Source organism: Oncorhynchus clarkii, chromosome 16 (assembly GCF_045791955.1).
Source record: "Oncorhynchus clarkii lewisi isolate Uvic-CL-2024 chromosome 16, UVic_Ocla_1.0, whole genome shotgun sequence".
In the NCBI taxonomy this organism is placed as follows: Eukaryota; Metazoa; Chordata; class Actinopteri; order Salmoniformes; family Salmonidae; genus Oncorhynchus; species Oncorhynchus clarkii.
In genome coordinates, this window is record NC_092162.1 from 11,434,811 (window position 1) to 11,450,098 (window position 15,288).

Sequence of the window (15,288 nt, forward strand, 5' to 3'; positions counted from 1 at the left end):
TATCCTCCTGTCTACACCTAACCTCATGCCCTACCCTGTAAATCATTATACACCTAACCCCTATGCCTTACCCCGTAAATCATTATCCTCCTGTCTACACCTAACCCAATGCCCTACCCTGTAAATCATTATCCTCCTGTCTACACCTAACCTATGCCTTACCCGTAAATCATTATGCCTTATGCCCCCGTAAATCATTATCCTCCTGTCTACACCTAACCCAATGCCCTACCCTGTAAATCATTATCCTCCTGTCTACACCCTAACCCCTATGCCCTACCCTGTAAATCATTATCCTCCTGTCTACACCTAACCCCTATGCCCTACCCCGTAAATCATTATCCTCCTGTCTACACCCTAACCCCTATGCCCTACCCCGTAAATCATTATCCTCCTGTCTACACCCTAACCCCTATGCCCTACCCCGTAAATCATGATCCTCCTGTCTACACCTAACCCCTATGCCTTACCCTGTAAATCATTATCCTCCTGTCTACACCTAACCCCTATGCCCTACCCCGTAAATCATTATCCTCCTGTCTACACCTAACCCCTATGCCTTACCCTGTAAATCATTATCCTCCTGTCTACACCTAGCCCCTATGCCCTACCCTGTAAATCATTATCCTCCTGTCTACACCCTAACCCCTATGCCCTACCCCGTAAATCATTATCCTCCTGTCTACACCTAACCCAATGCCCTACCCTGTAAATCATTATCCTCCTGTCTACACCTAACCCCTATGCCCTACCCCGTAAATCATTATCCTCCTGTCTACACCCTAACCCCTATGCCTTACCCCGTAAATCATTATCCTCCTGTCTACACCTAACCCCTATGCCTTACCCCGTAAATCATTATCCTCCTGTCTACACCTAACCCTATGCCCTACCCGTAAACCATTATCCTCCTATCTACACCCTAACCCCTATGCCTTACCCCGTAAATCATTATCCTCCTGTCTACACCTAACCCAATGCCCTACCCCGTAAATCATTATCCTCCTGTCTACACCTAACCCCTATGCCCTACCCCGTAAATCATTATCCTCCTGTCTACACCTAACCCAATGCCCTACCCCGTAAATCATTATCCTCCTGTCTACACCTAACCCCTATGCCCTACCCCGTAAATCATTATCCTCCTGTCTACACCTAACCCCTATGCCCTACCCTGTAAATCATTATCCTCCTGTCTACACCTAACCCCTATGCCTTACCCCGTAAATCATTATCCTCCTGTCTACACCTAACCCCGATGCCTTACCCCGTAAATCATTATCCTCCTGTCTACACCTAACCCTATGCCCTACCCGTAAACCATTATCCTCCTATCTACACCCTAACCCCACCCGTAAACCATTATCCTCCTGTCTACACCTAACCCAATGCCCTACCCTGTAAATCATTATCCTCCTGTCTACACCTAACCCCTATGCCTTACCCCGTAAATCATTATCCTCCTGTCTACACCTAACCCCTATGCCTTACCGCGTAAATCATTATCCTCCTGTCTACACCTAACCCAATGCCCTACCCTGTAAATCATTATCCTCCTGTCTACACCCTAACCCCTATGCCCTACCCTGTAAATCATTATCCTCCTGTCTACACCTAACCCCTATGCCCTACCCCGTAAATCATTATCCTCCTGTCTACACCCTAACCCCTATGCCCTACCCCGTAAATCATTATCCTCCTGTCTACACCTAACCCCTATGCCCTACCCCGTAAATCATGATCCTCCTGTCTACACCTAACCCCTATGCCTTACCCTGTAAATCATTATCCTCCTGTCTACACCTAACCCCTATGCCCTACCCCGTAAATCATTATCCTCCTGTCTACACCTAACCCCTATGCCTTACCCTGTAAATCATTATCCTCCTGTCTACACCTAACCCCTATGCCCTACCCTGTAAATCATTATCCTCCTGTCTACACCTAACCCCTATGCCCTACCCCGTAAATCATTATCCTCCTGTCTACACCTAACCCAATGCCCTACCCCGTAAATCATTATCCTCCTGTCTACACCTAACCCCTATGCCCTACCCCGTAAATCATTATCCTCCTGTCTACACCTAACCCCTATGCCCTACCCTGTAAATCATTATCCTCCTGTCTACACCTAACCCCTATGCCTTACCCCGTAAATCATTATCCTCCTGTCTACACCTAACCCCGATGCCTTACCCCGTAAATCATTATCCTCCTGTCTACACCTAACCCTATGCCCTACCCGTAAACCATTATCCTCCTATCTACACCCTAACCCCACCCGTAAACCATTATCCTCCTGTCTACACCTAACCCAATGCCCTACCCTGTAAATCATTATCCTCCTGTCTACACCTAACCCCTATGCCTTACCCCGTAAATCATTATCCTCCTGTCTACACCTAACCCCTATGCCTTACCGCGTAAATCATTATCCTCCTGTCTACACCTAACCCAATGCCCTACCCTGTAAATCATTATCCTCCTGTCTACACCCTAACCCCTATGCCCTACCCTGTAAATCATTATCCTCCTGTCTACACCTAACCCCTATGCCCTACCCCGTAAATCATTATCCTCCTGTCTACACCCTAACCCCTATGCCCTACCCCGTAAATCATTATCCTCCTGTCTACACCTAACCCCTATGCCCTACCCCGTAAATCATGATCCTCCTGTCTACACCTAACCCCTATGCCTTACCCTGTAAATCATTATCCTCCTGTCTACACCTAACCCCTATGCCCTACCCCGTAAATCATTATCCTCCTGTCTACACCTAACCCCTATGCCTTACCCTGTAAATCATTATCCTCCTGTCTACACCTAACCCCTATGCCCTACCCTGTAAATCATTATCCTCCTGTCTACACCTAACCCCTATGCCTTACCCCGTAAATCATTATCCTCCTGTCTACACCTAACCCCTATGCCTTACCCCGTAAATCATTATCCTCCTGTCTACACCTAACCCTATGCCCTACCCGTAAACCATTATCCTCCTATCTACACCCTAACCCCTATGCCTTACCCCGTAAATCATTATCCTCCTGTCTACACCCTAACCCCTATACCCTACCCCGTAAATCATTATCCTCCTGTCTACACCCTAACCCCTATGCCCTACCCGTAAACCATTATCCTCCTGTCTACACCTAACCCAATGCCCTACCCTGTAAATCATTATCCTCCTGTCTACACCTAACCCCTATGCCTTACCCCGTAAATCATTATCCTCCTGTCTACACCTAACCCCTATGCCCTACCCTGTAAATCATTATCCTCCTGTCTACACCTAACCCCTATGCCTTACCCCGTAAATCATTATCCTCCTGTCTACACCTAACCCCTATGCCTTACCGCGTAAATCATTATCCTCCTGTCTACACCTAACCCAATGCCCTACCCTGTAAATCATTATCCTCCTGTCTACACCCTAACCCCTATGCCCTACCCTGTAAATCATTATCCTCCTGTCTACACCTAACCCCTATGCCCTACCCCGTAAATCATTATCCTCCTGTCTACACCCTAACCCCTATGCCCTACCCCGTAAATCATTATCCTCCTGTCTACACCCTAACCCCTATGCCCTACCCCGTAAATCATGATCCTCCTGTCTACACCTAACCCCTATGCCTTACCCTGTAAATCATTATCCTCCTGTCTACACCTAACCCAATGCCCTACCCCGTAAATCATTATCCTCCTGTCTACACCTAACCCCTATGCCTTACCCTGTAAATCATTATCCTCCTGTCTACACCTAGCCCCTATGCCCTACCCTGTAAATCATTATCCTCCTGTCTACACCCTAACCCCTATGCCCTACCCCGTAAATCATTATCCTCCTGTCTACACCTAACCCAATGCCCTACCCTGTAAATCATTATCCTCCTGTCTACACCTAACCCCTATGCCCTACCCCGTAAATCATTATCCTCCTGTCTACACCCTAACCCCTATGCCCTACCCCGTAAATCATTATCCTCCTGTCTACACCTAACCCCTATGCCCTACCCTGTAAATCATTATCCTCCTGTCTACACTCTAACCCCTATACCCTACCCCGTAAATCATTATCCTCCTGTCTACACCCTAACCCCTATGCCCTACCCTGTAAATCATTATCCTCCTGTCTACACCTAACCCCTATGCCCTACCCCGTAAATCATTATCCTCCTGTCTACACCCTAACCCCTATGCCTTACCCTGTAAATCATTATCCTCCTGTCTACACCTAACCCCTATGCCCTACCCCGTAAATCATTATCCTCCTGTCTACACCCTAACCCCTATGCCTTACCCTGTAAATCATTATCCTCCTGTCTACACCTAACCCCTATGCCCTACCCCGTAAATCATTATCCTCCTGTCTACACCTAACCCCTATGCCCTACCCCGTAAATCATTATCCTCCTGTCTATACCCTAACCCCCATGCCATACCCCTTAACCCATTATCTCTGTCTGCACCCTAACCCCTTCACGCTAACGCCTCTGCTATACCCCTTTACCAATCATCCCTGTCTGCACTCTATGCCCTAATCCCTTACCCCAGCCCAGCAATCGTCTGTGTCCTCTCCGCTTCACAAACTGCTACACCCAAACCTTTGAACCCTGACCCCGTGATCAGTGTTTCCGCTGCAATCATTTAGCTGTGGCGCTGCTCAACGTCAAAATCATTGCTGCCACCATCTCAAAATATGGAACATGAAAAAGTATTTCTTTATAGATGCTGGAACAGTCCACATTGACCTTTCCTCCGCAAACAAAACGATATACAATAGAGATCAGATAACCCCGTAGTAGAATATTTGATCTGTTCACTGAGTTGGCTTGTGTGTTCTATGCGAGATAAATATTCCTCTCGAAGGCGTATTGAAGTGCCATAGGGAGGGAAACATACATTCTGACAAGCAGTCAATGCACAACAATTCTTGCAATCGTGGGAAAAACTGAAGTTTACATTTTTTTTTTTTTTTCACCTTTATTTAACCAGGTAGGCTAGTTGAGAACAAGTTCTCATTTACAACTGCGACCTGGCCAAGATAAAGCAAAGCAGTGTGATACAAACAACAGAGTTACACATGGAATAAACAAACACACAGTCAATAATACAATAGAGAAAGTCTATATACAATGTGTGCAAATGAGGTAGGATAAGGGAGGTGAGGCGATAAATAGGCCATAGTTGCGAAATAATTACAGTATGGCAAAAACATTGGAGTGATGGATGTGCAGAAGATCAGTGTGCAAGTAGCGGTACTGGGGTGCAAAGGAGCAAAATAAATAACAGTATGGGGATGAGGTAGTTGGATGGGCTATTTACAGATGCTGTGCTCTGTGAGCTGCTCTGACAGCTGGTGCTTAAAGTTAGTGAGGGAGATATGAGTCTCCATTTTCAGTGATTTTTGCAGTTTGTTCCAGTCATTGGCAGCAGAGAACTGGAAGGAAAGGCGGCCAAAGGAGGATTTGGCTTTGTGAAATATAACTGCTGGAGCATGTGCTATGGGTGGGTGCTACTATGGTGACCAGTGAACTGGGATAAGGCAGGGCTTTACCTAGCAAAGACTTGTAGAGGACTTGGAGCCAGTGGGTTTGGTGACGGATATGAGGCGAGGGCCAGCCAACGAGAGCATACAGGTCTCAGTGGTGGGTAGTATATGGGGCTTTGGTGACAAAACAGATGGCACTGTGATTGACTGCATCCAATTTGCTGAGTAGAGTGTTGGAGACTATTTTGTAGATGACATCGCCGAAGTCAAGGATCCTTAGATAGTCAGTTTTACTAGGGTATGTGTGGCAGCATGAGTTAAGGATGCTTTGTTGTGAAATAGGAAGCCGATTCTAAATTACATTTTGGATACACGTGGGTATTTGTAGTTGTCCACATATTCTAAGTCAGAGCCGTCCAGAGTTATGATGCTGGATGGGTGGGCAGGTGTGGGCAGCGATCGGTTGAAGAGCATGCATTTAGTTTTACTTGCATTTAAGAGCAGTTGGAAGCCATGAAAGGAGAGTTGTATGGCATTGAAGCTCGTCTGGAGGTTAGTTAACACAGTGTCCAAAGAAGGGCCAGAAGTATACAGCATGGTGTCGTCTGCGTAGAGGTGGATCAGAGTATCACCAGCAGCAAGAGCGACATCTTTGATGTATTCAGAGAAAAGAGTCGGCCCGAGAATTGAATCCTGTGGCACCCCCATAGACTCCCAGAGGTCCGGACAACAGGCCCTCCGATTTGACACACTGAACTCTGTCTGAGAAGTAGTTGGGTGAACCAGGCGAGGCAGTCATTTGAGAAACCAAGATTGTTGAGTCTGCCGATAAGAATGTGGTGATTGACCGAGTCGAAAACCTTGGCCAGGTCGATGAATACAGCTGCACAGTATTTTCTCTTATCGATGGCAGTTATGATATCGTTTAGGACCTTGAGCGTGGCTGAGGTGCACCCATGACCAGCTCTGAAGCCAGATTGCATAGCGGAGAAGGTACGGTGGGATTCGAAATGGTCGGTGATCTGTTTGTTAAATTGGCTTCCGAAGACCTTAGATAGGCAGGGTAGAGTAGATCTAGGTCTATAGCAGTTTGGGTCTAGAGTGTCTCCCCCTTTTGAAGAGGGGGATGACCGCGGCAGCTTTCCAATCTTTGGGGATCTCAGACGATTTGAGAGGTTGAACAGGCTAGTAATAGGGGTTGCGACAATTTCGGCGGATCATTTTAGAAATAGAGGGTCCAGATTGTCTATCCCGGCTGAATTGCCGGGGTCCAGATTTTGTATCTCTTTCAGAACATCAGCTATCTGGATTTGGGTGAAGGAGAAATGGGGAGGCTTGGTCAAGTTGCTAATGGTCTTTGTTAAAGAAGGGGATCTTCCCAGCTTTCCAGTCCTACTTTATTTATTTTTAACCTCCTAAATAGCACAAACAGCACCAATTTTTATGCCCAGAGTTTGTAGCAGTGGCATGGTTAAGCATGTTACCGCTCCACAACAGGCTGTGACTGCATAGGGGGATAAATGTAACACGGGTCAATTGTATCATAACTTGAGGTAAAACCCCACCTTATTTTCATCCATTTTGGAGAAGAAAATAGATTTTTTTCAAGTGACCAGAAGTGAGCTTCTCAGTCCTAGATACACCCCCCCCCCCCCCCCCCCCCCCCCCCCCCCCGTGACCTTTTCCTCCCCCACTGCTACAAGTTTTTTCCCCAGAGGAAACACTGCCCTGACCCTCTGGAGCCCACCTTTACCTCTGGGGATAGACCATGCTCACTGTGCTGATACCCCCCCCACCACCACCTCCTCGCATGCCAGCCTGCAGTATCTCACTCACGACTCACCCACAATTCCTTGCATTGTGACGTTTGTCCACGATCATTCTACATTTGTGTTACGTCTTCCTTAGTGGTTTTGGTGTGTTGTGCACTGTATTCTACAGTGTTGCTGTGCCATTGTGTTAGTATTATGGGATTTAGGGCTGCACGATATGGGCAAAACATAATATTGCAATTTGACTTGCTATATACAGTGCATTCGGAAAGTATTCAGACCCCTTGACTTTTTCTGCATTTTGTTATGTTACAGCCTTATTCTAAAATGGATTACATTTTTTTTTAAATCCTCATCAATCTTCACACTACCCCCATAATGACAACGTGAAAACAGGTAAAAATATTTACAGTATTCAGACCCTTTGCTTTGAGACTTGAAATTCAGTTCAGGTGCATCCTGTTTCCATTGATCATCCTAGATGTTTCTACAACTTGATTGGAGTTCACCTGTGGTAAATTCAATTGATTGCACAATTGATTGTCTATATAAGGTCCCACAGTTGACAGTGCATGTCAGAGCAAAAACCAAGCCATGAGGTCGAAGGAATTGTCCGTAGAGCTCCGAGACCGGATTGTGGCGCGGCACAGATCTTGCGAAGGGTACTAATTCATGTCTGCAGCATTGAAGGTCCCCAAGAACACAGTGGCCTCCTTCATTCTTAAATGGAAGAAGTTTGGAACCACCAAGACTCTTCCTAGTCTGAGCAATCAGGGGAGAAGAGCTTTGGTCAGGGAGGTAACCAAGAATACGATGGTCTCTCTACCGATGTAAATGTGATGTTTCAGTTTTTGCTTTGTCATTATTGATGGGAAAAAAACAATTTAATCAATTTTAGAACAAGGCTGTAACGTAACAAAATGTGGATACTTTCCGTATGCGCTGTACATCAAAACACAAACTGTTTGAATCATAGACATATATAATCATTTGTATTAAGAATCCGCATCGTTCTTGTTTGGAACAATCTGACAGCGTCTGCGCAGCCGCGAGAGTAGAGGGAGAGCGGCGTTTCAAATTACTGCTTCCGTTATAGATCTCTTGCGATGTTAATATTGCGACTTTTGACGTAAAATTCCGTTAATTACGCAGCCCTATTATGGGATGGCATCGCTGTTTTCAAACGTTATTTTCTTACTCTCTCTGCATGCGTTTTCTTCTCTCCTCTATCGTATTGACGTTAGTGTGTCTGTAAAACTGCCGTTCTGTCTGTATTACAGATCCAGGTGATTGAGGATGACCGGGCCAACAAGAGCAGTGAGCCGTTCACCACGGGGGTCAAAGGTCAGACTCCGCCCCTTGTCACCACCAACTTCCAGGTGAAAGACCAGGGCAACGCCAGCCCGCGGTTCGTCCGCTGTACAGCCTACAACATACCCTGCACGGCCGACATGGCCAAACAGTCCCAGGTCCCCCTGGCAGCCGTAATCAAACCTCTAGCCATGTTGCCCCCCGACGAGGTGAGACACACACACACCACACCGCAATCTCCTCTGGTCTTCTCATCACATTCACGCTCTCCTTTTATTGTTGTGTTAACATTTCTCTGAGCTTAACAACCCTGTTGTCTCTCAGACCCGTCCGTACGTGGTGGACCATGGGGAGGCCGGTCCAATCCGCTGTAACCGATGCAAGGCCTACATGTGTCCCTACATGCAGTTCATCGAGGGCGGACGCCGCTTCCAGTGTGGCTTCTGCAGCTGCGTCACAGACGGTGTGTGTGTGTGTGCAGGAAGATATTGTGTTAGTGTGGTATCGTTATTGTAGGTTATAACACGGTCTAAGTATATCCATCCATCCACAGTGCCTCCCCATTACTTCCAGCATCTGGACCACACAGGGAAGAGGGTGGACTGCTGCGACCGGCCAGAGCTCTCTCTGGGCAGCTACGAGTTTGTGGCCACCGTCGACTACTGTAAGGTAGGTGACTACTGTGTTTTTCTGAGAGACTGGAGGCCTGTAGCGTTGCTCCATTTGGACCAGAAGATTTTCTCAAAGAGCCAGATGAGAGGACCAAACTTGGCACAATACCAGAGATTCTCATGATGTAATATGCTCAATATGTCTAGTCTAAATACTAAGTTCTTCTCTCTCAGAACAATAAGCTCCCCCAGCCCCCGTCGTTCATCTTCTTCATCGATGTGTCTTACAACGCCGTGAAGAGTGGCATGGTTAACATAGTCTGTCAGGAGCTCAAGACTCTACTGGACTACCTGCCCAGGTACACACACACACACACTGCCTGCCCAGGAACACACACACACACACACACACACACACACTGCCTGCCCAGGAACACACACACACACACACACTGCCTGCCCAGGAACACACACACACACACACAAACACACACACTGCCTGCCCAGGAACACACACACACACACACACACACACACACTGCCTGCCCAGGAACACACACACACACACACACACACACTGCCTGCCCAGGAACACACACACACACACACACACACTGCCTGCCCAGGAACACACACACACACACACTGCCTGCCCAGGAACACACACACACACACACTGCCTGCCCAGGAACACACACACACACACTGCCTGCCCAGGAACACACACACACACACTGCCTGCCCAGGAACACACACACACTGCCTGCCCAGGAACACACACACACACACACACACTGCCTGCCCAGGAACACACACACACACACACACTGCCTGCCCAGGAACACACACACACTGCCTGCCCAGGAACACACACACACACACACACACTGCCTGCCCAGGAACACACACACACTGCCTGCCCAGGAACACACACACACTGCCTGCCCAGGAACACACACACACTGCCTGCCCAGGAACACACACACACTGCCTGCCCAGGAACACACACACACTGCCTGCCCAGGAACACACACATACTGCCTGCCCAGGAACACACACACACACTGCCTGCCCAGGAACACACACACACACACACTGCCTGCCCAGGAACACACTAACACACACACACACACACACACACACACACAGACACACACTGCCTGCCCAGGTAGACACACACACACACACTGCCTGCCCAGGTAGACACACACACACACACTGCCTGCCCAGGAACACACACACACACACTGCCTGCCCAGGTAGACACACACACACACACACACAGACACACACTGCCTGCCCAGGTAGACACACACACTGCCTGCCCAGGTAGACACGTACACCAGCGAATTAATAACATTTTGTGTCTTGTCCCTCCAGGGAGAATCCAGAGGCAGACTCGGTGGTGCGTGTGGGTTTTGTAACCTACAACAAGGTGTTGCACTTCTACAACGTCAAGTCCAGCCTGGCCCAGCCCCAGATGATGGTGGTCAGTGACGTCAGTGACATGTTCCTCCCTCTGCTCGACGGCTTCCTGGTCAACGTCAACGACAGCCGGATGGTCATCGAGAGGTATGTACACACACACACACCAGATCTCCAGACTAACATTTCCGCAAGTGCATCCATGTTTTTCAGTTGGTGGCACCAGCCCATGATTTGGTCACAGCTATTTTGTTCTTGCGCTATCACGCGATAGAGAACATATGTAAATATAATAGGGATTTTCAAGGTGAGGAGAAGAGCAGACAATCAATGTCCATCTGGTCTAATACAAGTTGCAACAGGGAGACGCCTCCAGAACAGAAGCAGAGAAAATGTGTAACTCTGCTTCTCTAAGAAGGTCCTTCTATTCTAATCTCACAGCACCGACGTTCTGTCAACACCAGCTGCTACAGAATACAGTAACCGTGTCCTCTGTCCATGTACCTTCAGTCCGGCGTCAGTCGCTATCAACAGATATGAGAACAATCCATAACATTCAGTATCAAGTCTAGTTACCATCAACCCAGACCCAATGAGTCCCAATTAGAGCCGGGAAATCCTGTGTATTACATAAAGGGAAAATATTGCTCTTAACTGAATATGTCTTAAATATTACAGCTCTAATAATCATTTTAGTCTAATAGACTACTGAGATGGCATTCAAGAAATAACTTGTTTTCATCTAACAAGTTGTGATAGAAAATGTTTTTATGTGCAACCTAATCTAGTGATTGTCATGAATTTCAGATTTACAAATAGATTATTTCTGTATTTACTGTTCAATGGAGATGCATTTGCCTACATCTTTATATACTAATGTCATGGGCTTCTTTTGGGGGGGCTAATTCACCACCTTCGAAGTGGAAACTCCAAACACATGACCTAGATTGCGAACTCTAAATATAAACCCAAAAACATGAGCTAGATCGCTAACTCAAAATATAATACCCACTGCTAGTATCCATAAATTAATCTAGCAGTACATTTTATGCCCTAAAAAACTGCCCAATGATGCCGATGCATTGGCCGACGCGTTCCATAGACCTATCTCAGCCATATGTAATATCTGGGTTGTTGAGCCCAGTAATCAGAGTGGAGAAATAAATTATACCCACCCCGGGAAAGGAGAGAGCGAGTGGCTCGCTCCCCGAAGTGGGCGGCAGGCGCTCGCTCCCGAAGTGGGCGGCAGGCGCTCGCTCCCACAGTGGGCGGCAGGCGCTCGCTCCCACAGTGGGCGGCAGGCGCTCGCTCCCACAGTGGGCGGCAGGCGCTCGCTCCCACAGTGGGCGGCAGGCGCTCGCTCCCACAGTGGGCGGCAGGCGCTCGCTCCCACAGTGGGCGGCAGGCGCTCGCTCCCACAGTGGGCGGCAGGCGCTCGCTCCCACAGTGGGCGGCAGGCGCTCGCTCCCACAGTGGGCGGCAGGCGCTCGCTCCCACAGTGGGCGGCAGGCGCTCGCTCCCACAGTGGGCGGCAGGAGCTCGGTCCCACAGTGGGCGGCAGTCGCTCGCTCCCACAGTGGGCGGCAGGCGCTCGCTCCCACAGTGGGCGGCAGGCGCCCCTCCCACAGTGGGCGGCAGGCTCCCCTCCCACAGTGGGCGGCAGGCGCCCCTCCCACAGTGGGCGGCAGGCGCCCCTCCCGAAGTGGGCGGCTGCAGGGCGTAAACTTTCATTACAGGAATCATCAGGATAATGTACTTTACTGATTGAGGTGACCATGTAGAAAAATTAAACACAGCCAAGTCAAAGGGTCGCAAAATGTCTAAATGGCCGCGGTGCCCTAATATACAGACATTTACATCCATCATTTATATTACAGCAGAAGTCTCATCTGTCCAGGCTTCTCAACTGTTTCTGTTGCAGAGAATCATTGTGTGTGTGTCAGTTTGCTAGACCAGATTCCGGAGATGTTTGCAGACACCAGGGAGACTGAGACGGTGTTTGGACCAGTCATCCAGGCAGGACTGGAGGCACTGAAGGCTGCAGACTGTGCCGGGAAGCTGTTTTTGTTCCACTCCAGTCTGCCCATCGCTGAGGCTCCTGGGAAACTGAAGAACAGAGAGGACAAGAAACTGGTGGGAACAGACAAGGAGAAGGTACACACACACACACACACACACACACACACACACACACACACACACACACACACACAAGGACAAGGTAAACTGATATGGCTACTCAGCGTGGCAGACACAACACAGAGGGAGGATGTGTTCTCTCTGCTATTGGTTGGGCAGTTAATGACTGTCAATGTGTCTCCCTCCTCTTCCCCCCCCAGTCTCTGTTCCAGCCCCAGTCTGGTTTCTATAGTAACCTGTCTAAGGAGTGTGTAGCACAGGGCTGCTGTGTGGACCTCTTCCTGTTCCCCAACCAGTACGTCGACGTGGCAACGCTTGGCGTGGTGCCCGTCTCCACTGGCGGCTCAGTCTACAAATACACCTACTTCCAGGTAAACACACATTTATACACACACTGGCGCTGATCCAAACCCCATCCACCCTTCTCCTGTTATCTGCCTTCACTCACTCTATATATGTGTCAGGCTGAGATGGACCGCGAGCGGTTCCTGAATGATCTGCGACGAGACGTCCAGAAGCCGATGGGCTTTGACGCTGTCATGAGGGTCCGAACGAGCACAGGTAGGTGTTTTGCTCTCACACACACTACACCTAGCGTTAAATAGTTTTTCAGTGCCATCATAACCTCCTCCCTCTCTCTTCCAGGTATCAGAGCGACAGATTTCTTTGGCTCGTTCTTCATGAGCAACACGACAGACGTGGAGCTGGCAGGACTGGACTGTGACAAGACTGTCACCGTGGAATTCCGCCATGACGACAAGCTCAGCGAGGACACCGGGGCACTCATGCAGTGCGCGGTGTTGTACACCAGCTGTAGTGGTCAGCGGCGTCTGAGGGTCCACAACATGGCGGTCAACTGCTGCTCCCAGCTCGCCGACCTCTACCGGAACTGTGAGACGGACACAATCATCAACTTCTTCTCCAAGTATGGTAGGAGTCACACGTTGTCTATCCAACTATCTCCCTGTTCCCCTCTCTATACAGTGCCTTGCAAAAGTATTCATACCCCTTGGTGTTTTTTCTATTTTGTTGCATTACAACCTATAATTTCAATGGATGTTTATTTGGATTTCATGTAATGGACATTTGCTATGAAGCCCCTAAATAAGATCTGGTGCAACCAATTTACCTTCAGAAGTCATAAAATTAGTTAGATTGCGCACAGGTGGACTTTAAGTGTCACATGATCTCCGTGTGTATATATACACCTGTTCTGAAAGGCCCAGAGTCTGCAATAATAACACTAAGCAAGGTGAACCACCAAGCAAGTGGTACCATGACGACCAAGGAGCTCTCCAAACAGGTCAGGGACAAAGTTGTGGAGAAGTACAGATCAGAGTTGGGTTATAAAAAAAATATCAGAAACTTTGAACATCCCACGGAGTGCCCTTAAGAGCATACCCCGAGAGACTTGCAACTGTAATTGCTGCAAAAGGTGGCTCTACAAAGTATTGACTTTGGGGGGTGAATGGATGTGCACGCTCAAGTTTTCTGTCTTATTTCTTGTTTGTTTCACAAAAAAATATATTTTTCATCTTCAAATCTCCCCCCCCCCCAAAAAAAAGAAACATTTTTATTCCAGGTTGTAAGGCAACAAAATAGGAAAAATACCAAGGGGAATGTATACTTTTGCAAGGCCCTGTATGTTAGTGAAATGGTTAACTATGTTTCTGGGTTACGTTACTAAGAGAGCATGTATAAAGAACAGCAAGGGTTCACTCAACAAACAACCAATTCTACTTCAGATGTGTTATAGCAGTCTGATCAGTAGGATTTAAACTTCATGTCTGGAAATGGATACCAATGGGCTTTTTCTCTCTCTGTGTGTGTAGCGTACCGCAGCCTATTGAACACACCGACCAAGACGGTGAGAGACACCTTGGTGAACCAGTGTGCCCAGATTCTGGCCTGCTACCGCAAGAACTGTGCCAGCCCCTCGTCTGCCGGACAGGTCAGTCACTCACACAGCCCCCCTCTTGGACAGGTCAGTGACACACGCATGATACACACACACACTCACCCGCACACTAAATACTCACCACACACACACACAGTCAGTCTCAAACACACACAAATCCCCCACACACACAACTTATACACACTCACTCAGGGGCGTCGTGCACCCATTATTTTAGAGGAGGCACAATGTACATGAGAAAGGCGTTGCCATCTGTCCTGGAGTTTGCTACATCTGCATTTTTCTATCACCTGAAACAGCTTTTTCCTGCAATTTACAGCCATAATCGTTGTCTAGTTCTGTCAAAATGTCTATTTTCCTGCATATGTGTCTAAACATACCTATTTACTTGTTCAATTGTCATTTTAATGAGGGTGTCATTCTGTTGTCAGTCACACACCTCAATGTGCTGCGCTAACATGCCTAGGATAATACATCCACATTACAACACAGTACATGGGATCATAACGCACGTTATCAAACGGGTTATTTGGATCCTGGATGTTGATTGGACGAGGAGCATTCCAAGCCATTCTGTATTGGCCGTCACAAACACACCTATGCCTGCTAACCTTT

The 15,288-nt window shown here is 48.1% G+C and overlaps 1 protein-coding gene across 6 annotated transcripts in view; it reads left to right on the forward strand.

Moving 5' to 3' along the window:
* Nucleotides 1-15,288, forward strand: part of LOC139367954 (protein transport protein Sec24C-like) — a 34,922-nt gene that overhangs the window by 14,090 nt on the left and 5,544 nt on the right. For 3 of the 6 annotated variants that reach the window (XM_071106374.1, XM_071106371.1, XM_071106372.1), the window contains 10 exons: nt 8,550-8,789; nt 8,905-9,043; nt 9,134-9,249; nt 9,426-9,550; nt 10,572-10,763; nt 12,560-12,770; nt 12,956-13,126; nt 13,220-13,316; nt 13,401-13,685; nt 14,588-14,739. In XM_071106374.1, the coding sequence (XP_070962475.1) occupies nt 8,550-8,789; nt 8,905-9,043; nt 9,134-9,249; nt 9,426-9,550; nt 10,572-10,763; nt 12,560-12,770; nt 12,956-13,126; nt 13,220-13,316; nt 13,401-13,685; nt 14,588-14,739 (1,728 nt within the window). The remainder of the gene's footprint in view (nt 1-8,549; nt 8,790-8,904; nt 9,044-9,133; nt 9,250-9,425; nt 9,551-10,571; nt 10,764-12,559; nt 12,771-12,955; nt 13,127-13,219; nt 13,317-13,400; nt 13,686-14,587; nt 14,740-15,288) is intronic. The other 3 variants (XM_071106375.1, XM_071106373.1, XM_071106376.1) reach the window with 1 other exon arrangement.